At 39.0% G+C, this 24,723-nt stretch overlaps 1 protein-coding gene and 5 non-coding genes across 7 annotated transcripts in view; all 6 read right to left on the bottom strand.

Moving 5' to 3' along the window:
• Nucleotides 1-894, bottom strand: part of shtn2 (shootin 2) — an 8,834-nt gene extending 7,940 nt beyond the window's left edge. For both annotated transcript variants that reach the window (XM_063896258.1, XM_063896257.1), the window contains exon 1: nt 760-894. In XM_063896258.1, coding sequence (XP_063752328.1) covers nt 760-793 — 34 coding nt within the window. In that variant the 5' untranslated portion in view covers nt 794-894. The remainder of the gene's footprint in view (nt 1-759) is intronic.
• Nucleotides 300-382, bottom strand: trnal-cag (transfer RNA leucine (anticodon CAG)). Its single transcript has one exon. It is a non-coding gene; the product is annotated as a tRNA-Leu (tRNA).
• Nucleotides 895-1,171: 277 nt separating the features above from the next.
• Nucleotides 1,172-1,254, bottom strand: trnal-cag (transfer RNA leucine (anticodon CAG)). Its single transcript has one exon. It is a non-coding gene; the product is annotated as a tRNA-Leu (tRNA).
• Nucleotides 1,255-3,102: 1,848 nt separating this feature from the next.
• Nucleotides 3,103-3,185, bottom strand: trnal-cag (transfer RNA leucine (anticodon CAG)). The gene has a single exon. It is a non-coding gene; the product is annotated as a tRNA-Leu (tRNA).
• A 1,013-nt stretch (nt 3,186-4,198) lies between these two features.
• Nucleotides 4,199-4,281, bottom strand: trnal-cag (transfer RNA leucine (anticodon CAG)). The gene has a single exon. It is a non-coding gene; the product is annotated as a tRNA-Leu (tRNA).
• A 501-nt stretch (nt 4,282-4,782) lies between these two features.
• Nucleotides 4,783-4,865, bottom strand: trnal-cag (transfer RNA leucine (anticodon CAG)). The gene has a single exon. It is a non-coding gene; the product is annotated as a tRNA-Leu (tRNA).
• Nucleotides 4,866-24,723: the final 19,858 nt, after the last annotated feature.

Raw genomic sequence — 24,723 nt, forward strand, 5'->3', positions numbered from 1 at the left:
GAGAGGAACCTTACGAGGACGTCTGAAGGAGATCGGCGACATAAATATAGGAAGTGAAATCATGAGGAAGATCCTAAAAAACACATTTCACTTTCTCACTCGCCTCTAACTCAAAAGACTTTCCGTCTCCTACTTCAGTTTTGATTTTGAAAACACTAAGAGCTCAGATATCCTAAAGCAAAAGTTTGACATTTCCAGGAAGATGTGCTAACTGATGAATGCAGATTTAATCCCGGCATTGAAAAGGTTGAAGATTGAGTTTGCTTTAAGTGTTAAAGAGGGGGTTCTCAAAAGCTTCTTGTCAGAAGTGGGATTCGAACCCACGCCTCCAGAGGAGACTGCGACCTGAACGCAGCGCCTTAGACCGCTCGGCCATCCTGACATTAAAAGTGATGTCATCAACTCAAAACACAATCATAAAATAGGGATCATTTATCGTTTAATTTCAGTCTACTTATCATAGTCAAAAAGTTAAGTAATTAAAAAAAAGTAGAAGCAGAAAGTGAAGCACAACCTCCATGATTTATGCCTAACACTGTTTTAGTGTGGGTTAAAACACATGAAAACAAGACAGTATGTTTATAACGAATGAAAAATCTTTTCTTTTCACTGAATCTCAAACATTAAAGGAGTAAAACACTTTGATGATCTTACTCAACAAGTCCTCACTAAAAAAACATGAATTATTCACATACAGAAACTGCAAAGGTCATCAAGTAAACAAACTAAAGTATCTGGGCAGCAGTTATCAAGTCTTACCTGACTCTGCAATGTCTTCACCTTGAATCCACATCCTGACGATGCAGAGTTTTAAGCTCCTTCACAAACTAAATGAAGGGGCACATTTCAGCATAACAAAACCAGCTCTCTTTGAGCCGCAGTAAGCTCATTTAAGGAACCAAGTGGGAATTGCTTAAACCCTCCCCCACTGACTCAATTTCTTAAAAAGAGGAACTTTTCCTTTGACACTGGTCAAAAGTCCATCTTAATCATCAGTCTAGTGTGGATTTAAAGCCTAGTAATATACTTTTGGACACTTTTTTGGACACAAGTTTTGTTTTTCACAATTTTGATGCAGGTTACTCAGGAGCAACATGTTATCTGTGTGTCTTAGGCAGGTGAACATGTGTTTACTTTAGGTGATTAATGAGGGGGTTCTCAAAAAGGTTGTTGTCAGAAGTGGGATTCGAACCCACGCCTCCAGAGGAGACTGCGACCTGAACGCAGCGCCTTAGACCGCTCGGCCATCCTGACATAAAAAGTGATGTCATCAACTCAAAAGATGATCAAAATTATGAAATAAGGATAATTTATAGTTTAATTTCAGTCCATTTATCACTAATAAAAGTCCATCTTAATCATCACAGTGTAGCGTTGATTTAAAGTGTAATTTAATATTTTTAAGGTGTATTTCTAAGTCAATATCGATTATATTAGCTTTTGATGTTACAGGCAAGTTAGAGGACGAGGCGTTTGAACTCTTCCCCTCTTTTCATGCAGTGGAAATAGAAAGATGTGGCCTCTGTACTTGAACGTGGTCTCGGAGGGACGACACTGTCTCTCTACGGCAAGATCAATGTCACTCAAGCAGCCGATGGCAAAGGCGAGGTTGTCTTTTTCCCCTGTATTAGCATCTGTGCTCAGAGTTCATGACCTCTGAAACATCACAACTGCCAAGGGGACCAAATTCTGGGTGATAATTCAGGATATGAAGGTGGCAGTGATGACACACATCTCTCTGTCATGAATAATTTCACTACTTCCTGTTTTATTAATTCAGCCGCCTTCCAAGAGCTTACTGTTACGAGTATGCAGAGAGTTTGGCTCAGGGGTAAAGTACTACTTACATTCGACTGGTACTGGTCGATTTTGCTCCAGGTGGGTTGGGCTCAGTCCACAATGATAAACAGGATGTCAGTTGGAGAACAGCATGTAACATAGTTTAAAAAAAGATGGAAGTTATTCAAACTATTTTTGAGGTTTTATACGTGTCAAATAAACATTGTCGATCTGCTCCAAACTTGACATGCTTGATTAAAGTCCAGCCGGGCATTGATGGGGTGCTTGAGTCAGAGCCAACCTTTAGATTAGCAGGGCGACTGGTGAAGCGAAGGCCCTTTCACCGTTGCATGCAGCTTTCATTAATTTATATATAGGCAACAATAACATGGAACAATAAATATGTTTTTATCATTCCTGGTGAAAGTAGGTGTAATCTAAAATTATCAAAAAACCTCTCTCAAATTATTGCTTTTGAATCAACTTCAACGTGCACATGGAAGCCAAGCTGAAGGATAAAAAGCTGCTGCGATTCATGCCCGTGACGTCCTTGTGATTTAATGAGTCTTTTCTCTGTGTGTTGCTCTCTTTTCAGCCACCACCTGAGCACCAAAACCTCCTCCAGCCTGTCAACCCGACCTTTACTGATGATTCTTCACCATGTAATAAAGGTGAAATTGTCACTTAACATTAACCGTTGTCCGGTGTTCCTTAGTTATTGTCGGAAAACTCCTCATTAAAACTGGCTCTTTAGATTCTGCTTTAATAGAGACGGATAAGAGAGCAGGATTTATTTATGAAAACACAAACATTACACAAGGCTCCATTTGGGTTTCGGTGTGGCTTTGGCCTCTCACTTTGTTCTGATTCATTTAACATTTTATTTAGTCATTTTATAGTACCATTTTTTGTTTGTTTGTCATAAATGGTTAAAAACGATATATTTGTAAGATTCATTATTGACTTTTCAACAATATTTGATTGAGCTTGCCCACCTTCTCTGTCAAGCTGCAGCTTTCACATTAGGGTCAAAGGTTAAACCTTTATTTTCAAAAGAAAGTCTCGGAAAATCAAAAATGAATTTTGATGCAGGTTACTCAGGAGCAACATGTTATCTGTGTGTCTTATGCAGGTGTGTGTTTTTGTCTTTTCGCACTATTTTATTTATCTTATTTGCACCATGTATGTTGAGTTGTTTGAGGAGCATGGGATATAAGATTTTCATTGCCAACATATACGTCGTATATGCTGTGAATATGACCAATAAAACCTTGAAACCTTTACTTTGGGTATTTAATGAGGGGGTTTTCTCAAAAAGGTTGTTGTCAGAAGTGGGATTCGAACCCACGCCTCCAGAGGAGACTGCGACCTGAACGCAGCGCCTTAGACCGCTCGGCCATCCTGACATATAAAATGATGTCATCAAATCAAAATCCATTCAAAATTATTGTTTTATTAATTAGCATCATACACTGTGTCTAGTCTAGACAAAAGTAAATCTGTGCATTCGATTGTAACATTTAGAATATTTAGACAATGTTTAGCTGCAAGTGAAACTACAGACGGAGTTCTTTCATCTATTTCATTTCCAGCTTGTGGACAACAACGATTATTTTGAAATCGGCCGATTAAATCGGTTAAAGCTTCAATTCCGATGCCGGCCCCTAGCTTCAGCCGAATCAAGATGACTATCATGGGAGATCCGGCGAAGGCCTTAGCCCTGAACCAGGAGATATCTGTCCTCCTTGTAAAAGGTGCAATCGAGCCTGTGGACCCCCTTGCACAACCCGGGGGGTTCTACTCGACTTATTTTCTACATCCGCACGAAAGTTACAGATGTAACTAAGGTTCTATGAATCCTGGATGACCGCCGGAGTTCTTGGTCGCTCAGATTCCCGTGATGCCGCGATAAGATTCTGTAGGACTGATCTCGTAGATGACACCGGAACTTATACCAGAACCGGGTCATACGAGGTCACACGTGAATTTGTTGTTATAAATACTCGACCTGCGCAGGCGCGAGACAGAATGCATCCAGTGCTAAATCACTGCCTCTGGCGGTCATCCAGGATTCATAGAACCGTAGTTACATCCGTAACTTTCGTTCGTTCTGACATAAACCGGGTCAGCTTGGAATAGGGGCAAAAAGTTAACTTGTTAAAAAAAAGGTTTTAAAATTCTGTTATTTAAGACTATGACGTTGCTCATAGCAGCCTATTTATTTATTATATCCTGTGTAGGTTAAATTCCTGTATTGACATTTTATTTTGTAATTTTCTGGTACAGATCATTTTACAGCAATTATTTAATAGACGTTTTATTCCTTTATTTTACTTTATCTTTGTTTATCACATATGCAAGTATGTGATTAGTTTAAGTGTACTTTAGGTGATAAATGAGGGGGTTCTCAAAATGTTGTTGTCAGAAGTGGGATTCGAACCCACGCCTCCAGGGGAGACTGCGACCTGAACGCAGCGCCTTAGACCGCTCGGCCATCCTGACATAGGAAATGATGTCATCAAATCAAAATCGATTCGAAATTATAACAACTGTGGACAAGATATAATTACATTTCAGTCCATTTATCATAGGTGAATAGGTAACTTATTAAACAAACAAAAAAGGTATACAATTCTGTTATTTAAGACTCTGACGTTGGCAGTAGTAGGCTATTTATTTATTATAACTTGTGCAGGTATTATTCCTCTATGGACATTTAAAAATGGATTTTTTGTTTGTAGTTATTTTTAGGTACAGATTATTTGACAGTATTACATAAATGGTTAAATATAGAACATACAAAATCAGTTTTCTATACAGTTTTTCAGATCATTATTGACTTGAGTACTTTGTTTCTTTATTCAACTTCACTTGATTCCAACACTGTAGCTCAGGCATGTACAGTATGCATTTACTTAAGACCACCACACAACCTTTTCTGTCAAGCTGCAGCTTTCACATAATGGTTAAATGTTTATCTTCAGTGTTAATTTAAAAGGTTGTTGTCAGAAGTGGGATTCGAACCCACGCCTCCAGAGGAGACTGCGACCTGAACGCAGCGCCTTAGACCGCTCGGCCATCCTGACACATAATGACATTAAATTCATACACAAAATAAAACTAGAACATGCCCAGTTATTATTGGTTTGAAGAAAAGCACTACGGGAAATAAGTTGACTATCTACATATGGTTTTGCTAAATATACATCCATGCATGAGACTGTATAATCCATTTAAACCAGAGAATACAGGGTTTCCCGCAGAAAATCAGTCAGTTAAGGTGGTGGGCTGTCGGGGAGAGGGGGCGTCGCATAAATGCGTTCTGCAGAGAAGGGAGGCTGGCGTTGATCACGGTTTGGAATGAGAGAACACAGGACAGAGTAACGTGGCGAATATCGCTCATACTTGTTTTATTTTTCTTTGGAAGACCTTAGTTAAGGCTGCAGGCGTGCGTTGCTTAGGCGGCGTGCGTTGCTTAGGCGGCCTGCTAAACTGTAAAGTGCTGCGGGAAACCCTGCAATAGTAATAGCCGGTCTACCTGCCTCTTAGGACGAATCAATGAAAGCGTGGGCGGTTCCGTTTTAGGGTCTCACATCTGCATCTCCTACCACCACATGGAGACCTAGGAGTTCAAGGATAAAATGTAAAAATATGAACATAAAACTACCTTTTTTGTCTTTCATACACACATCCGAGCCATTACATTTTGTCTCAACAAACCCCAAAATGAAGGATATTACAACATGTAAAATTAGATAAATGTTACGCATACTCCTTTTAACCTAAGGTTGACAATCATAAGGAACTATCAGCACCGTAGTCTTTGAAATGATTAGACCGTGAATGCCAGGCACAGATTAGCTAACCCCTTTTCAATAAGGCTAGCTGATATCACTAGCTTTATTAGCCGCAAATGCTATCGAAGCATGTCGCTAGCTTTAGCGGCTAATGAAGCTAGCTGGCAACACTAGCGTAGTTAGCTGTTAAGCTAGCGAACATGTTGCCTTGTGGTAACACTGGCACCGTCTATTTAAGTTTTCCTTCCGAGCCTTTCCTCCAAAACTACCATAATAATGTAAAATACCATAATTAACATAAACAACGTACAAGTCAGATAGTACTAACCGGTTTTAAGCTGTTTCTTAAAAACTCTGTAGAGTTACAATCAGGTGGGCAAACTCGTCCTGCAAACGACGAAGCCAACTTTTTTTTGTCGAAGCATTAAATATATTAATTGTTATATACAAGTAACACCCCCAAAACTATCATTATGCACGAAACTGCCAACAATAGTGACCTACCCACAGGTGTTAGGTTAGCAGCTTTTAAAAAACTCCGTTAATGCGTAGCCTGTTAGGTGCACGTGAAGATCATGTGCAGACAGACAGACAGGCAGGTCAACTGTCCAATCAGATCATTCGGTCTGTTGATATGATTGGACAGTTCTTATAGTGTGACGCCCATAACTGACTACGTTTTTTTTCCAGCATTTAATTAACATATTTAGTATTTCTTTGAATTTTGGGGTCTCAAATATAATCTCAGGTCAATTTTGGTCCCAACTTAATCAGGGTAAATTAAAATAACACATGCTGTAGCGTCCCCGACTGAATGATGGTTTAACTCTTGAACTGATGGTAACTGTTTATGTATACCCTTGCTTGCACACAAATTGTTTCCAAATTAAGAGCTTGTGCCTTTATCAGCCAGGTGCTAAAAATCCAATTTAACGACTTATTAAATGTTCATTGTAGCATTGTCCATCGTCATTACACGTGTCACTTTTAATGCGTCGTTGTCCGTTGGCTTCCGGTAGAAGTTCTGTCAAAATAAAAGTCTTGATCTTATAATTACCTAGAATAAAAGTGCAAAAATAAACTCCAAAGGTCATTTACACATGCTACTGCACTGAGTATTGGTTTCAGGTGTACCAGATGGATGGTCAAATTTTTATTTTTCAATTTTCTAAACGGGTTGCCTCCATAGAGCAGGTGTCAGTGGCACTTCTTACACTATTTACAGTAGGAGTCATATTTACCATGTTTGCACTTTGGGAGTTGGATAGAGTTGAGAAACAAATACAATTAAAAGACACATGTAGAATCTGGGGAGGATATGCCAAACAACTGTACATATAGGCATGAATCATTTAATAAAAGTGATACAACGTCATATGCAGGTCATACTGTACCATGGGGCTATAAAAACATGTTTTCCATTTGAACATACAGAAGACATCATAAAATCCAGATTGTGAAAAATTGTAAAAATGAGTCAGGAGAGGTTAAGAAGCCACAGGCCATTACAAGAAAATAGATAATTAAATAAAATAAGGAACATAAAAACAGAAAGGAAAACTAAGATTACCTAAATAAAAACATCAAAACATTTAGTAATTATTTGTTGCTCATCAGGCAAGTTAAGATTTAAAGGGAGATTTCGCCATGGTTACAGGCAGACATGACAGCATGTAATAATAATAAAGACCAAATAAAAATGCTAGTCAACGTTTTATTGTTCTTCTTTTAATTTTAATTTGATCGTTAAAGTCATCAAGAGTCCATTTTTCTCATCATGGAGGCAGAGATGATGATGGTTCTCCTCCCAGACTCTTCTGCAGCTCTGGAGGACCTTAAAAAAACATAATTTTAGTCCCTGCAGCTGAAACCCCTGCAGCATGTCTTCTTTACATCTCCTCGGACGCGACACATGCCATTCATGCTGAAAATGTCAATCCTGGCAACGGATCCCTCATCTGCATTCGACCTCAACAGAGGTTTATTGAAATTGTAGCGTCTGTTTTACAACATGACATGAGCATCTGGTTGTAGAATCAGTTCAATGTGGCAGATTGTTGGGTTTCCACTGATCTGATGTGTTCCTGATCATGTGACAGCTCGAGATTATCTGCTACATGTGTTAAAAGAGCAATACAAAAATCTAGTAAAAGATTACTAGAGCGACACAAACACACACTCACCTGCTCCGGCTCTGGCCTACTCAGCACTAATGACTGTGTGATTGGATTATCCAGGCTTTTAGCAGCCCCACAGCTGCAGCTGACAGAGAAACTAACCTGCAAAGGCCAAGCTCGGGTCAACAAGAGGTTGCGACCTTTGCATAAGACGAGGCCTTGAGGCGGGAAAGCAGAAGAGAAACCGGCAAGTAAAGATGAATAATGGTGATAGACAGGATCGATGTTCCTGGGAATTCAAAGTGGAAGATGCTGGAAAGAGAGGATGGAGACGGAGAGTTGGGAGGAAGTAGATGGTATGCATTGTGACAGAAGAGCCTTGCAGACACTGCTGGCCTCCCGGTGACTCCACTGTACAGCTGGAAACACTAAACAAACAGCCACCGCCGGCTCCATACTCTCCCCTTTTTCTCTTTCACACTTTCTCCCCTCTCTATCAGCAAAAAAACCCAAGTCGGAGCCATCACTTTTTGTCCAAACAAACCCCAAAATAAAGGATATCATTTCCCATGACCCCAAAATACCCTTTTACCATCTGCTACAGCCAGCAGGGAGATTTTAATAAGTCCTTAATGGGATGATTAATATTTGGGCCATGTTCTCTTTAGTTTAAACATCATTATGTAGTCGCACATTTAAAGTTGTACCTGCTCTATTCCTCATAACACATAAAAATGTCAAGGTTTTCTTCCAATTATCTTTCATGAACTTAAGTCAATGCAAAAGTACAGATGCAACCAAGACCGCATCTTCTATAATAGTCTAATCAGTTTTAAAAGGCACTAAATGGTTTGCTTGGGATTAATAAGGGTGTACTTTAAAGTGTATTACCAGAGTTACTACTACACTGATGTAGGAGCAACTATTTAAAGCTGCAGGTGTAAAAGATTATTAAGAATAGCAGCCTCTGAGGAAATTCCCTGCAGGGGATTTGTCTCTGCATTAGTTTAGACCAGAGGATGATGACGAGTCCATTATGATGGAGTATGTGCTGAGAATATGCTCTCAGCGCATATTACACAAAAACAACCAATAATAGACAGAAATGGGGAGGAATAATCACAAATCATGTGGATTTCCATAGAATTTTCTGTAGTTTATCAAACGTGGAAATGTATATTCATTCTAAAGTCATCGTCACTTTATTTGAGATCATTGAACTATGGTCTTCTTGGTCGGCACTGTCACTTCTATAACTTTTTGAATTACACGTACCGATATTTTTTCGTTCATTGCATGTACTCTTTAAAGAGCTTAACTTCACAATGAATGCAAATGAACTATAAACGCCATGATTCATATATTATCTATCTGTCCCTGCAGAATGGTCATAGTGGAAACGTATTAAGGCCATAGTTGCTGTTTTAAAAAAAAATTGGAAACAGGCTTACATTTGTTAATTATGAGACAGATATTCACGCTCTCAGGCTGAGTGTGTTTAGTATCTGCAGCTGGTGGTTTTTGCACCCTGAGCTCTGTAGGTGTCACTCTAACTCTGTGATCGGCCACCTGTTGCTCTGCCTCACTTCTCATACAACTCCTGCCTTCAGAGCTCTACATCATAGTGACTGCAGGGGAAATGTACTTTGAATTAAAAAACAAATAATACCAGATGAGAAGGGGGGGAATAAATAATTGTATCTTTAAAGAATAGGCTCGAAAAGGCTATTTAATTAACAAAAAACAATTAAGACACCAGCAATTGGAAGTGCTTTACAGGATATTATGAAAACATTAAAATAGCATTTAAATCGTGATTTAAAACATTATGCTTTTCAATAAATAAGAATCATAACTCTTTTTTAGTCTTTACTTGCCAATTTAGTTTTTGGTTTATCGCTTTTTAAAATAAAATGTATTTAAAAAACATGTTTAAACAATTTATTAGCTTAATTCTTGCTTTTTAAAAATTATTATTGTGTTTTAAATTAGCAGACTTTAGGTATTCAGGCACCAATATTCACAGGTCTCGAACATTGAAGCTACATAAAATGAAAAACTATCCGCTCACTGTTTCTCTGTAGAATAAGGATTTATTAACTTTTATAAAGCAAAGATGTGTGTGTGGATTCTAGGAATTTTAAGGAGCATTTTGACAAAAAATATCTCTGTTTCAGAAATTAAAATTGACCAGTGTTTGTTTACTATTATTTATGAGATGTGACACTGAAAAAACGTAGTAGGTTAGTAGAAAGCAATAATATTAAGTTGAACCTAATATTTAGTATTTCAACTAAATATTCTTGCTTTCTACTAACCTAATACAGTTATGTGAAATTTGTTGACTTAATACATTTAATTAATTCAGTGTAGACCAGGGTAAAAGTAGAAATCTAAATAAATGTGTATTTAATTTTTTGTAGAATGAGTTTGTCATTAATTATTGAGGAGTTTGATTGTTCATTTCATATTAACCTAATGAAGGTTGAAAGGATAATCATTGTTGTTTCACTTCCACACTTAATTGTTAATTAAATGTTGTTTTGTTGATGTTGTTGTTGTTAGTGTGTAAAAGTGTGTGGACTCCCCGGGAAAAATAGCCAATGCTTATTATACATTTAAGAACATTTTTAGATATCTGTTGTTTTTTTTTCAGCACTGAAGCTTTTTTACAAGCATAAAACCATCTTTATTTTCTCTGCTCCTGCCAGACTAAACTCTAATCTCTCAGTGTTCAATGAAAGACCCCATCACTGTAGCCACTGTACGCCCGAACAAAATCCCAGACAGCCTGTCAGCGTCGTTGGCATTTGCCCATCTCGGAGTGATGATGTCAGAGGGGAAGCCGTCTGCTGCACCGGGCACAAAGTGGCACAGACTGATCAGCGTCTGCAGGTCCTGATGACAGGAGAGGAAGCAGGGAGTCTGGTCATAACGGGCACACAGTGGCACTGTCTGCAGCTCAACACACATACATGCATTCACACACTCAGAGGAGGAGAGGAACCGAGCACATTTACTAAAGTATTGTACAGAAGGGGCAAATTTGAGGTACTTTACTTGGTTATTTTGTTGTCAGAATTCCTTTATAAGTCACACAGAAGGGAAATGTACAGTGTTAATGGCATAGCAGGAAAACAATTCAAGCAATAATACAAAAGAAGAAAAGCACACATTAAAAATATAATTAAAATAAAGACAAATAAGTACAAAACCATGGCAAAACTACATTTATTTGACATCTTTAGTTACCAATTACTTTACAAATTAAGATTTTGGCATATAAAAGGTTAGGGATAGGGTTGGACTTTATAAAAAGTTTTATGTATTTTTAAATTAAACTAGCCAGAAGTTTGTACAAGAACAGCATGGCCGATAAATCAGACGTCCAATTTAGAGATTAATAATTGGAGTCTAAAAATATTTAAACATTTTCCAAATGTTTTTAGAATTATTTTTATTTGGTTCTTTTACATTTAATATTTAACTACATTTTTTTGATTACACTTGCTTACTTTGACTTAAGTATCCGTCAGAATGAAGGAGTTAACTTGCAACATAATATTTTTAGTGGTATTGGTAGTTTTTCTACAGCAAGGGTCTGAATGCGTCCATCACTGTAGCTGATAGAGCCGTCTGCGAGTTAACAGCGTAAATCATGATCATTTTCTTTGTTACAGAAAATTATTTCATCACCTCTCGCTCTTACAAACCATAACTTGCTGGACGTTTTGTCGCCTCACCTTGATTGCTGCTTATTTTGTCTTCAATAAGCATCAGAGCCAATTTGTCCTTATCAGTGTGGAACATCATTTGACAACAATTACCTGATTGCTCGAAACACACTCTTATATCTCCTGAATGTTGGTTTTAAATGCAATCATTTCTGATTTAAATGATAATGATCTTAAATTCACATTTGTACGAGCTACGATATTGTCAATAAATTAGGATGTTTCTCAGAGAGAGTAGGCATCTGATTAATAATATACACACATAGGCTTTATGTTCAACCAGTGAGCAGATTATAAGTATTGCTCTCTGTGGATCCGAAAGGATGAAGGACAAGTATACATGGGCAGGATGGAATAATACCCTTATTTGGTGGCTGGTAAACATACATATGATAAAACATAAATGCTTTTGTTTTTAAGGTAAAATAAACCCCAGTGACATCTTCTTTCCACATTATTTTCTGTCTTCTTTCCACATTTCTCTCTGTGTAGCTTAAATCTCAGTCTCTCTTCCCACAAGGTTATGTGCTTTTAGAAAAATCAGAAGAACTGAACAAAAGGCGGCAAAAGCCCCAAACAAGTTTAAAGATGGGATGATACCATACAAGAAGAACATCTGCATTTTTCACCAAGGCCACCTCCTTTCTATTCTTCACCCCGTCATCATACCATCACTCCTTCCTATAAACTCTGTGTCTACATTTTTCGGATGAACTTGCATTTCCTGAGGCTCATCCTTCTCTTTTTTTGTTTCCTCTTTTCAAAAATGTTCCTCTGGTAATGTTTTTATCACCTGTTCTTCCTTGAATCTATTTTTTTCCTCAACATTTTCATCCTCTTTCTCCCTCTGACTGATCATAAATGTTCCTATCCATTCCTATTTTCCCCCTACCTCAGCTTTAATTCACTCTTCATCTTTTTTCCCTCCTCCTCCTCCTCCTCTCTGTGCAGCTGGTGAGGCCCTTCCATTAGTCCTGACATGCAGAGGCACTGATTCTGTAAAGGTCGTGACCTGTCGCAGCGGGCTTCGCCAGGGCTTAGTCCTACACACTCACACATCTGCGTGCCCCGGGATGCCCACTCCATGCATAACTCACCCTTTACACAACACACACACATACACACACACACACACACACACACACACACACACACACACACACACACATTGAGCGGCACATACACACACTCACATCTGCAGAATCAGAATCCCTTTATTAGTCCCGCAGCGGGGAAATGTACAGCATTACAGCAAAAGTGACACAGCAGATAAAAGGCAAGCAATAATAACATAGCTAACGTGTTAAATATAGAGACAAAAAGCACAAATTAGAAATAAAATAAATACAAATAAAGACAGATAAGTACTCATACAAAAATGAGTAGCAGCATTTAAATAGTTAATTAAACATATTAAGGTTTGAGATACTTTAAGAGTATACTGACACGGAAATGCACAAAAGTGGATATACACACACATGCACGCTCAGATTCACACACACACACACACACACACACACACACACACACACAACCGTGGCCTGGTTTCATCCTGCTGACAAGACTTAACCCCTCCCTTAAAAGCACCAACTGACTGCACAGCTGCTGGGGTTGTAAGTGTGAGTGTGTGTGTGTGTGTGTGTGTGTGTGTGTGTGTGTGTGTGTGTGTGTGTGTGTGTGTGTGTGTGTGTGTGTGTGTGTGTGTGTGTGTGTGTGTGTGTGTGTGTGTGTGTGTGTGTGTGTGTTTGATCAGATGTGGGAGAAATCCTGCTTAATTGGACTGCTGCAGGCTTGGGAAAGACCCACACAGTCACTCTTTTCTCACCCCTCTCTCTCTCTCTCCCTGTCTCTCTCTTTGTCTTCCACCTGTACTCTTTCTGCTGCTGCGTCTCTGTGATCAACAGTAGCCGTTGTACAGTATGTTGCACAGCTGTGCTTCAAGGAAGCAATCAAATGCAACAAGAAGAGGGGAAATAATGCTCAAAGGCAAATAACTGATCATCCTCCATCATTTACAACAAACACGCGTTTATGTTTAGCTACAGTCATCAGGTGTGCCGGAGGGTCATGTGAAAGAAAATCAAGCAAGCACTGCAGGACAGCTTCAGACTCACTATTACACATCAAATCATAATTGGAAACTGTATTCAACAACAAGAAACCTTTTTACAGTTTGATGTAAAATCCAATCAACACGGCAACTAAACTTACATTATTATTTTATTCCCTGTATATATTTTGGCCGGTACTCACTGACGTTACTGCCTTCTTTGTGTTGATTCGTAATTGCTTTGTCTCGAAAAAGAACAAAAAGTATTTCAGAGACATTCAACACTATTTTGCTTAAATGTTGCTCATAATTTGCATTCAAATGGCTCAATCTTCACTTAAACTGTTGCCTGACCTGGTTCAAGAGAAGGGACAGACTGATTTTCAATACCAATAAGAAAGCGTATTAGTCATTGTCACCTGTCACAATCTTTTCCTATTGTGACTGAACCATAAATCTAACCTGTTGCCACAACATGAACCCCACAACATGAACCTTTAGGATAATATAGTGTAACTAAAATGTACATCTTTTTTATATCACAACAATAATACTTAAGGCCGGTCCGTCTAGCAATGATGGTCTCCGGGTGTTTGACATACTTGCACCCAGCCGTCCATGAGTAAAAGAGCATGAAGCTCCTGCTATTTGTGAATGAACCTTGCATTTGCAGATTTTCACCCTGAAAACCAATTTCCCATCCCCTCCCACTTTTTCCCTCTGAGTGTACGTCTTCATCTCGTTTTACCACTGTCTTCTCCCAATGAACATCTCCCCTTCCTCCCTCGTCTCTTTCATCTCAGTCATCTGTCCCCTCATCATTTCCTCCCCCACGACTCCCTCCTCCCGCTCTGAACCGGTCGCTGCTCACTGTAACTGGCAACTTTGCTTCTCTTCCCTTTTGTGGTTTGGACAAAAGGGGCCAGTGCCCTCTCGCAGGCTATGTTACAGGCTGTCACATGAGGCGGACACTCTGGGACGGCCCAGCGTTATCTGCTGTGACAACTCAGATTACTTCCACAGACTCCCATCTGATCAGCACATCCAATTCAATTAGTGGCAATTAGTCCTGGTCCCCACCGCCCCCCCCCCCCCCCCCCGGGTCTCTACAAAAAAGCAAAGCTGCCGAGCTTTGAGCAACTCGCTCAACCTGGCAGGCTGGCTGGTGAACAACTTTGGAGCGACTTGCAGCTCCCCCCTTCATCCCCCAATTACCCTCACACACACAATGAGTCATTCACACATTCATACTCATATTCACCGCCAGAGCACATATTCAAAGTGACACATCACATAGAGAGCAGAGTTTTCGGGACATAAACTCCCACACATCCAACTCAGCAGCAACACAGAGGGACGTGCATCAATGCAGTGCACAATCTGTGGCTAAAGAACTACACAAAGAAAATTAGAGCGGCTATAATCAACATTTTTCTAATAACAAAGGATCAAATGACTACGCATAATGTGTAGGTATAATCAACAAATACACAGATTTTATTAACTTTGCAGTGCTTCCTTGATGGAGCGTTTTATCGCCTTTGAGCTTGTTGTTCTGGTTTTCTTGCCTGCAACTTTACTGATGTTTGTTCAGTCTTACTGCTGTCTTAAAGAATCAACGGCAGCTATTTTTTAGCAATAAAGTTTTGACAAAAGCACCAAAGAGTGGTAAATATGTAAACGAATAGCGGAGGAGTTTTAAGCAACTGAATAGAGAGATATGTGGAGGAGACCAAAACAGAGCAATATTGGACATACATTGGTGTGAATTTAAGTTTACACGTATAGTTTCAATTGGTGTTTCTCTACATTTTTGGATGATTATTAAAACCATTAAAACAGTCACGTGTAACCCAGCAGGTTGTCCTGTTTCTTTGTCTTGTATTTAAATCGTTTTAAGTTGCATCCATACATCAAATTATCCACTTCAACAGATTTGTGAATCAGAAATGTTTTGCTTTCCCGCTTTTATCTCCAATATTTATGTTTTGACCCCTCAAGTTCATCTTGGGACCCCTTGAGGGTTTTGAGCCACAGGTGGTTATTGTTAGTATTTCAAACAAACACATTTAAACAACAGGGAGAAAAACTGCTAGGAAAAACTCTGCACTGATGCCCTCTGGTTTGTGAACCACATTTCTGTGCCACCCCCCCTTCTTCCCTGAAGCTCAACCCTTGCCTCATTCGCCCTCACCCCCCTTCACTGTGGGCCGCGCACACCTGGCCTTCGCAAATTAGGGCCCTGGAAGACCAGCGAGCGGAGAGAAAAGCGGGATGCATGGTGGAACAAGGGGAGGGAAAAGGGGGGAGTTTTGGTCGACGGGGTCTTTCAGCATTCCGATGGAGCAAAAAGTTAATGACGGCTCTATTGTGTTGTGAGAAAGCTGGCCAGAGGAGAAGTGTTACAGGGAATCATGGCCTGTGCCAGTGAGCAGTGACAAAAGGGGGCCGTCCAAAAGCATGCATTGAGTTTTTACCATATTTATATCGCTTACATGGATGCTTTATGTCCCGCTGAAAAAGTGCACTCAATCATCCCCACTGCTGAAACAATGCAATTCTGTTTGAAGCGGAAAGGCGGCAAATAATGAGAGGATTTGTTTTCCTGAGACATGAAGAAAGGGGCCAAGTGGGTTTTTTTTTCCCATCAGAATAAGAAATGCCTTAATGTTCAGACGATTTCAAAAATCCTATTCAAAAAGTTTCTTGCTCCTTAACTCCCTCCCTGTTCATAAAAAGCCGCCCTAACACGCCCGCCTTCCGCGCAGGCCTTAATGCATGCTGACAGCTTCCCTCCGTAATTGGTGATCACACCCAGATGGATGGTTCCTTAATTTGCTGTTCCCAATAAAGCCAGGCAGCCCAAGGGAAAAGGGGCAGCAGGGGGAGTCGAGCTGTGGAGGTGGGTGGTGGTGGTGGTGAGGGGGGATCTTTGATTTGTTGGTTATAGATACAAGAGCAGTAAACACCCTAGGCTTCGGGCCCGACAGTTTGACCAGGCTTTTGTTCACACGTCCGTTGAAAAGCAGAGTCGCCCCCTCCCTTCGCCTCAGCCCCCTCCTTCTCTGTCCTTCCTCTTCCCAAATAATCCCGTGGTGATCCCCTGCTCTTTCACCAGCTCCCTCTGTTTCCCGGCCCGGAAATGCTCTGCAGGAGCATGAAGGAGTGTGTGGGCGTCCTGTGTTTTGAGGGGAGGGCAGGACAAGGAAATTATCTCTTCTGTGCATGTGTGTCTTTCCCTTTTCATTGACTAAACGGATTGCTGCAGATCGACTGAATGAATGGAGGCAAAGAAACAAAGTGAAGTTCCCGAGGTTATAGGTTACGGTCCAAGGGAAGAAACCTTGGTTCATGTGTGGTCGTTTCGGCTCTTTTAGGGAGGACACAAATAAGGCGATGGACCGGGACGAGTCTGAGACCCCCTGTTACTAATGAGGGCAACTTGCAGTGACCCAGGGGTGCAGAGGGTCAAGCCAAGGTTGATGGGATGATCCAAGTGTAACACCAAGATTTAAAAGTAAAAAATGTAAATGTGTGATACCAGCTGCTTTATAGATCTACAATATAAGTGATATGAATGTGGATGAAGCATAATTTAATTATGTTAAATGCCCAAAAATACATCAGTTTTTGAATAAATTGCACCTTAGCATACATGATTGTAGGCTATATTGTCTGAATGTAAATCTTAAATACTGTATCTTTAAAGACAATTTGACTTTGGATCAACAAATGTACCCTTAAATGAAAATACTCAGCAAAAATCTGATTTTAAGCTAAGCTAAGCTTTTACACTCTGTCAACCTCAGTAAACATTTTCCAAGATAATGCCACAGTTTGTCACCATACTGAATACTTTTTGTCTTGCAGTTCATGTCACTTTAACACTTAAAAAATATATAATACAACAGTCTACAGCTCAACACTCAAATATAAGAACAATGTATGTTAGCTAGCATGTTTGACCTGGAACCTGTTAGCTTTAGCCTTCGTGTTAGAGCACATTAGCTGTATCATGTTTGCAGCCATCAACTTCATATTTAAGACTCTTTAACATGATACAAGTTATGAAACAAGTAGATGAAAGCACTTAAAAGTTATCTGCATACTGAAGTATTAGCTAAATGAATGGACATTAGCGATATAAAACAAGCTAGCTAGAGCTGATAAAATCTGCTAGAGACTTTGTTATCTTCTGACTATTTTCCTGGAGGCAAGGATAAATAAAGCTGTTGGCAAAAGCACAAAAAGACATGCCAATGACACAGAAAATATAGCTAAAGCACATATAACACAAACAATGAAAGGAGCTGAAGAAATTCCCGACCACAATGAAAAAAGACAAGGACTCAAAAGCTATAGAAATTAATCTGCCTGCAGCGAAAGGACACAAATATCCTCAGAAAACTTAATTCATCTGATACAAGTGCTCTTAAAGCTTTTTCAATGAGACACTCAAGACTCCAGCGCAGAAACTAAAAAGTGACTGACATCTACGCATACAAGGACATAGACACTCTCTTTTAAAGATTGCCTTATACAAAACATTAAGTACCTCCTTTTTCTCTCCTCTTGCTTTTATAAGGAATGCCATATTTTTCATCACAGACTGCACTCTGCTCATCATCACCTCACCTGTTATTTCCTAAAAGGACGTTTCTTGTGCCGTTTTAAATAACATACTACTTCTCAGAGCTGCCACATATGTAATTAGCTATTGTCGGTTTGCCTTGCCAGTTCAGAGAGTCTTGAAGTATGTGATGATGATAGAATATAAGATGTTTTCTGCACAAAACCTTGCATTCATTAGTGGAGCAAGCACTTTGCTGTGCATTAGCCCTGTGCATTAGCCTACTCTTGGACTGAGAGGAACAAAGTGAAAGACATTACAGTGGATTTAAAAGCAGAAATCATCAAGTTTCCTCTAACTAAACGGGAATCCAAGGTTTCAAAAGAGTTTGTGGTGGTAAATGGTGAAAGATCATTGCTTCAGAGATCAGGTGCATTGTGCCCCTGGAGACAAACGAAGGTGCCATGCAGTGTCCTTGAGGTTTGATCACTTTCTGAAAACCGACTGACCTAACTGAGGAAGATAAACCAAGGAATGGCCGTCCTTACAAAAGCAGCTTTATAGCCAAGGCCAGAGTCAATCTGCACTTCTGTCCAGAGATTCACAAACACAACACAAAACAGCGCTGGAATGTTCTTGATGCAGCCGCTGCTTGTTTCCTATCATATGAATGAACGTATAACTGTCATGAATGCAGAGGTGAAAAGGTGATGCAAACGTGTTGCCTTTGGGTGCAGACAAAACAGAACATGAGGGGGAAAGTGTCCTTGAATACAACAGAAAAGTGTAAATTGTAAAGGCCATTTATGTAGTACAGCCGTAGTCATGAGGGAAAATAGGAGACCTCACCTGCTGTTACACCATTGCTCTATTTTATTGTGCAGAAGGTTAAAATACAATTTGTAATTCCAACTCTATTTATGCAGAGGGATTCAACTCTGTGAAAGGTGGAGAAATTGAAAACGGAACATTGTATTGCTGTGTGTGGGTTAGGCACAATGTCACAAAACACAACAATGATAGGTCACAGACAATTCTTCTGTTCAAAGGCCTGTTTGTCTACATGTTTGACCCATGTTAGGCCTTGAGTGTGAAGATGGGACTGAACATAGGCTTTAAAGAAATGCACAAACAACAAATGTTAAGTGCAAAGATTACTTCGCAATATGAAAAGCATCATTTTGTAATTAAATGATTAACTAAATTAAAAGCTGAGTCACTTGATTAATTGAATCTTCATCAGCAGAGTGTTATAGCTATATAAAGCTATTCAAAGCGTGCACAACACCAAAAGCCTGAAACTGATGCAGCCAAATGCCATTCAGTTGTCATACAGTTTGTGCTTGAAAGTCAACATTTTTAATATTACACATGGACTTACATCTTTTCCTTTATCTCTTTATGACTTTGAACTCAAATTATATTTACTTAACCTAATTTTTGGGGTTTAATAATGAAAATTGATTAGATTTTAATGCACACATTCACCCGCCTTTCTTTATACATTATATCTTCCTCTTCCCTTCTTCCATCGTCTCGCATCATTACTTTGCATCCTTAAAAACCCTTTTTCTTCTCCATCCAGTCGTTTCCCCCTCTCTCTTTCTTTGCAGGTTTCTCGTGTCGGTTTGGTTCTCACAGGAATGCAGCTGTGAATCTTTTTCGCAGAGCTTAAGCCCGACTCTTGTGTGAATCGTGTCAAAACATGCAGACATCACTTAGTCCACGAAAGCTGAGAGAGGCAGGCGGGCCGGGGGCCTCCGCTGAGCTGTCCGGCCCTTAAGGTCACCTGGCAATTAACCTCTGACCGGGCAGCATGTCCCGCCTCAATTTCTTTACGTGTTGTCTCACACTCTCCTTGCATATAGACTCCTTCGTTTTGGACTCTTATTAAAAAAGTTAGGGGACAATACACTTTCATTTTGCAGTTTTTTAGATTTTTTTTCACGTTTTCTAAAGACTTTTTGAAGTTTTTACTATAGCAAAAAAAAAAACACTGTAAAATTCATGTTCACTGAGGATGCTGTTTACAAAAATCCAGCTTTTATTCCATAATTTCAGTTTTTCATTTTCCTCCTGTTGACCACTCTCCTCTCCCTCAACCTAATCCAAACCACCCTCTCCTCTCCCCCCCGACTACACGACCCTTGACCCAACGCACCTCTTTGAATGTCACATGACCGTGCAGGTGTGGAGGGGTCTCTGCCCTGGCCAACCCCCAATTAGTGACCCTAATTAGTGAAGGGGCCCCCCTGATGGGCCGCTGAGCTGCTTTATAGGAGGAGGAGGAGGAGGAGGAGGAGGAGGAGGAGGAGGAGGAGGAGGAAGAAGAAGGGAGAGCAGGGGTGAGGAGAAGGGGGGAGGACGGGAGGAAAGTGATGCATTCCTAAAGGTCTGTGGACCCTCCAGAATCACACACAAACACATACGGTGGTTGTTAAAAGAAAAACACAAAGCTGAGAGTTCATTTGTCGAAGCACAACAAACAGCGCCTGAGTGCTGATGTGAAAGTGATCCGGAGTTTTAACATGAGAGGAAGCAGCATGACATTCTGTAGCATCCTATTTGCTTTTTTATACCTACTTTTGGTCATTTTTAGTTCACAATGGAGTAAATTACAATTGTTTATTTTTGTATTTATTTTGGAAATAATAAGTGCTAAATTATTATCCTGCGTCCCTGTGTCATTTATTTTTTTTAACCTTTAAACTGAATATAAACACTAAACAAACACCAATTTACAATGTCGATGTACGCAGCTGAGGACCTTTTTTAAGTGTCTATTAATGTACAGTATTTGTCAGCAAATATATATAATTTCGTTTAAAACAGACCTTTTTTTACCATACTGTCATTCTCAAAATAGAATTAATAAACCCAAGATAAAAGTGTTATTTTCGTTTAAATATACTGTTCTGATGAATGCTAAATGAGCTCAAAATAAAGTGTTTCTGCCATCCCTTATTAAATGCTAACTGCCAAAAAAAACTAAAATTTTCAGGTTTTTTTCACGTTTTCACGTCAAAATGCATCGTTAAAAAACACAGATTTATTAAAACTATCCATCATGTTAACTGCACTTGATTTGGAGTAAGATAAGGCATTATTTTTATTTATTTTGCATGATTGGTTGTAGGTTGCTTTTTTCTACCAAACTGATGCAGCTAATATGAAATGCATGTTATTATTGAAGTTTACATGACATAGTTTTGGTCATTAGGCCGACTGAAAAGGGATTATTTTTTAAGATGAAACTTAATTGTTTGGGTTTGTTTTATCAATTAAATTTGATTAAAACAACTCTAACAAATAAGGAAATAGGCAAAAAAGTATCAACAAGCAAAGAGTTATTAGTTATTATTCAAAATAAAATGACTCTTAACAACTCTGTTATTGTTCTTTGATGATTCGATTTGTTATTTATTTATTATTAAAGAGATTATAATTCAAAATAATTATTGGAAATGCAGAAATAATGCATATATTTTTTATATAATTACCAAATTAAATGCCCCTTTTTCAAAAGCCTTCACATAGAATAATAATTACATATCAAATACTTATATAGAACATTTTTAGGATAGAAAACGTAACACATTTTGCTTCATATATTTAAAAAGAACATATTACTTTTGACATTATACATTTTTTACTGCGACAACTAAGCTATATTTTTCTCCCTGGTTAGCTGCACACACCAAATAAAAAGCAGGTTCCTAATTGTATTGATTATTATGGCAGCTATGACTGATTAAAAGCTCTAATAAAAACTCTATTACTTGTGTTGCAGCACTGGAGGCTGTTTACCGCCACAGCTCCTTCCTCTCCTCCCCTCCTCTGCAACAGGCCACCCATCTGGTCTCCTTTCTGCCGGCCCTCTCGCCTTTTCCTCGCTCAAATAAAGGTGCCAATCACTATAATTGGCACCCTGCAGATCAATTGTCCCGGCCTGGAGAAATGCCCCTCGCTGAAGTCTGGGGGATACACTGAAAGTAATGTGTTACCTTTACAGCTTAGTCCTTCTGTCTTTTGGTTTATCCTACATTTGACACGTCATTCGTAGTTTTTGTAGGGAATTATTGAAGAGGGAATTAGCTGACACATTTAGGGTTTTTAAATCAGTGTTGTTTTTCTGTCTTTTCAACAAAGACTTAGAGTGTACCATGGTCCAACTTTTAGCTATGGAGACTCAAAGTGTTCAGTATTTTAAAGAGATGGAAGAAATACTCAGGTATTTGACGTAGCAATACCTGTATGTAAATAAAGTAAAAGCTCTGAAATCAAAACGTCGCTTTAGTACACAAGTAAAAAGGTCAAAATATACTAAAAAGGTAAAGTAATCATTATGCAGAAAGGCCTATTTTGGCCTACAGAATTAAACCTTTGATGCATCAATGTAAATCACTAGATAAATAAAGATTGATCTTAACGGATAAGAATACATCATATTCATTTGTTGGTTTTATATATTGTTTTATTCTGAAACTGCAGAGGGTTAGAGTTAGGTGTAAAAGTAATAGGACATGGTTATATTCAAGTACCTCAAGATTGGTAATTAATATAAAGAATTTATTTATGTTTGAATAACAGATTAATACTGTATTTTTTTGCTCTTAACTTAAAAACTGTCAAAGATACAAAATAAATTACATATTTAAACAAGATAAAATAATCAAACTGCAGGATTTTGCTTTCAGTTAGCAAGATCGAATAGTCTAAAGGGACAATTACGCTGCAAATTACCACCTAACTTTTAATTTGGTAAATATTTGGAAAGATTGCATATTACTTGAATCTGGCGAGTTTCAATGCTGTTGAAATAGTATAATAAAGGTGGTCAAAAGACAGAAAAACATGTGGTGTGGGAGCACAAAAGGGCTTTTCATGGGCCGGCAGATTCTCCGATTACTTTATGTGGACTCAATTAAACGTGTTATTTGAGAAGCGGTCCAAGAAGTTCTTACAATTATTTTTCATTGTACAAAAACGGGTGTTATTGTCATGAAAGTATGAGATTTATTTATCACTAACATTAAGCAGAATCGCCTACATCATTCCACTTTCTGTATTTCTCATATTTTCATCCAATTACTGACCCAAGGGCGCATCAATTCACGTCTTTGTGCGCCACCATCTAAACCAGAGGAGAATTCAAAGTGCAAAGTATTCAAAAGGCCTCCACAAAGAGACCTGAAGAGGTGAAATGTCCACTACCTTGATGGTTTCGCCTCGCTAATGGAAAGGACAAATAAGCCAAGGTTTTTTAATGAATATGCGAGTGAGCAAAGGCACTCCCAATATCCTCAGTGAATAGAAGGAGCGCAAAAATGCAAAAAAGTCAGTCGTGTTTGTAGATGTGTTGACTGATTGCAAACAGAAACTCATATTTTCACTGAATAGCTCTTTAAAAAGAAGTATGATTGATATATTTGCACAGAAAATGTTGAGTAAAGCTGCAACACACATTTTAGATGCTAGTTTCCGTGGCTTTGAAGCAGGAAGTGAAGAAAACAGAACACAGGAGGCAAATTACATAGACATATATTTATATGCATATGAATAAAAATACATATACATATTGTACAATATCCTGGCCGAGCGTGAAAACAGCTCTGTCAGCCCAGAAACAGAAGTAAGCCTCTTTAAATAAGTGCAAAATGTTAATGAGACAAAGAATTGTAAAGCATATATAAAGTCTTTTTTTGTTTTATGAATCTTCAGTCGCATTTTGTTTTTTCCTGTTAAAATCACATGGAGCGGACATGGAGATAACTTGTGCAAAGACCCATTTATATATATTCATATATAAATTTATATCTATGTACATAGAGTTTGTTCATCATAAGTAGTAGCTGGTGCCATTAGCTTGACATTAAGTAACTTGTACTGCTTAAAAGAAAGGAAGTTAAGGCCTATGCAGGACCTCGGCTGTGCATAAAGAAAAAAATAAAAGGAACATTTTCACACAATCTCAAAAGGACTTTACCCAACAGAAAAACCCATGATGCAGTAGTGAGAAGGCCCGTAATGCTTCTGAGATGGTGGTAAACAAGTGTAACATGTCAAAAGCAACACTTATACTGAGCTGGATTGAGTAGAAACGGCCTGATAAAGAAGCTAAAGAGGACAAATAAAAACAAAAAAGGCTTTGTTTAACCGGCAGGGCTCTCACATCCCTCTGCCTCGACCTTCTCCTATAGCTGCTCATCGCTGTGAATGAGCGCACAATACAGTAACTGCAGATTTACATTACAAAACACCACAGTACAGTGACAGAACATGGAGTCAGTGCTCATTCTGAATGGTTGGGAATGTGGGGTTTCTTCTGTAACCACACATCTGAATTCCTCTACTGTCACAAATGGGATCATTAAGAAGACTTTGATGTCGATTTCCTTTTTTTTCTAGTACGGCTCTAAATCATGCAACACGAAAATAAATATTCCAGTAAAGAAACGTGACTGTGTTTTGCTCACAGGAAAGCATGAAGCAAAACGCCCCTCTGGTGAGTGAAAGGGAGAAAAGGAAGGTTTGTGAAAGGGTACACCGGCCTTACATGAGAAAGCAGCCTCCTGACCTCTCAGCTCCATCGCTCTGCTGAATATTTCATGCCACAGCGTGTGAATTATGGATAGTGCTTATAGAAAATAATACAGTACAAGTGCACCGCCGCAAA

Source organism: Eleginops maclovinus, chromosome 11 (assembly GCF_036324505.1).
Source record: "Eleginops maclovinus isolate JMC-PN-2008 ecotype Puerto Natales chromosome 11, JC_Emac_rtc_rv5, whole genome shotgun sequence".
In the NCBI taxonomy this organism is placed as follows: domain Eukaryota; kingdom Metazoa; phylum Chordata; class Actinopteri; order Perciformes; family Eleginopidae; genus Eleginops; species Eleginops maclovinus.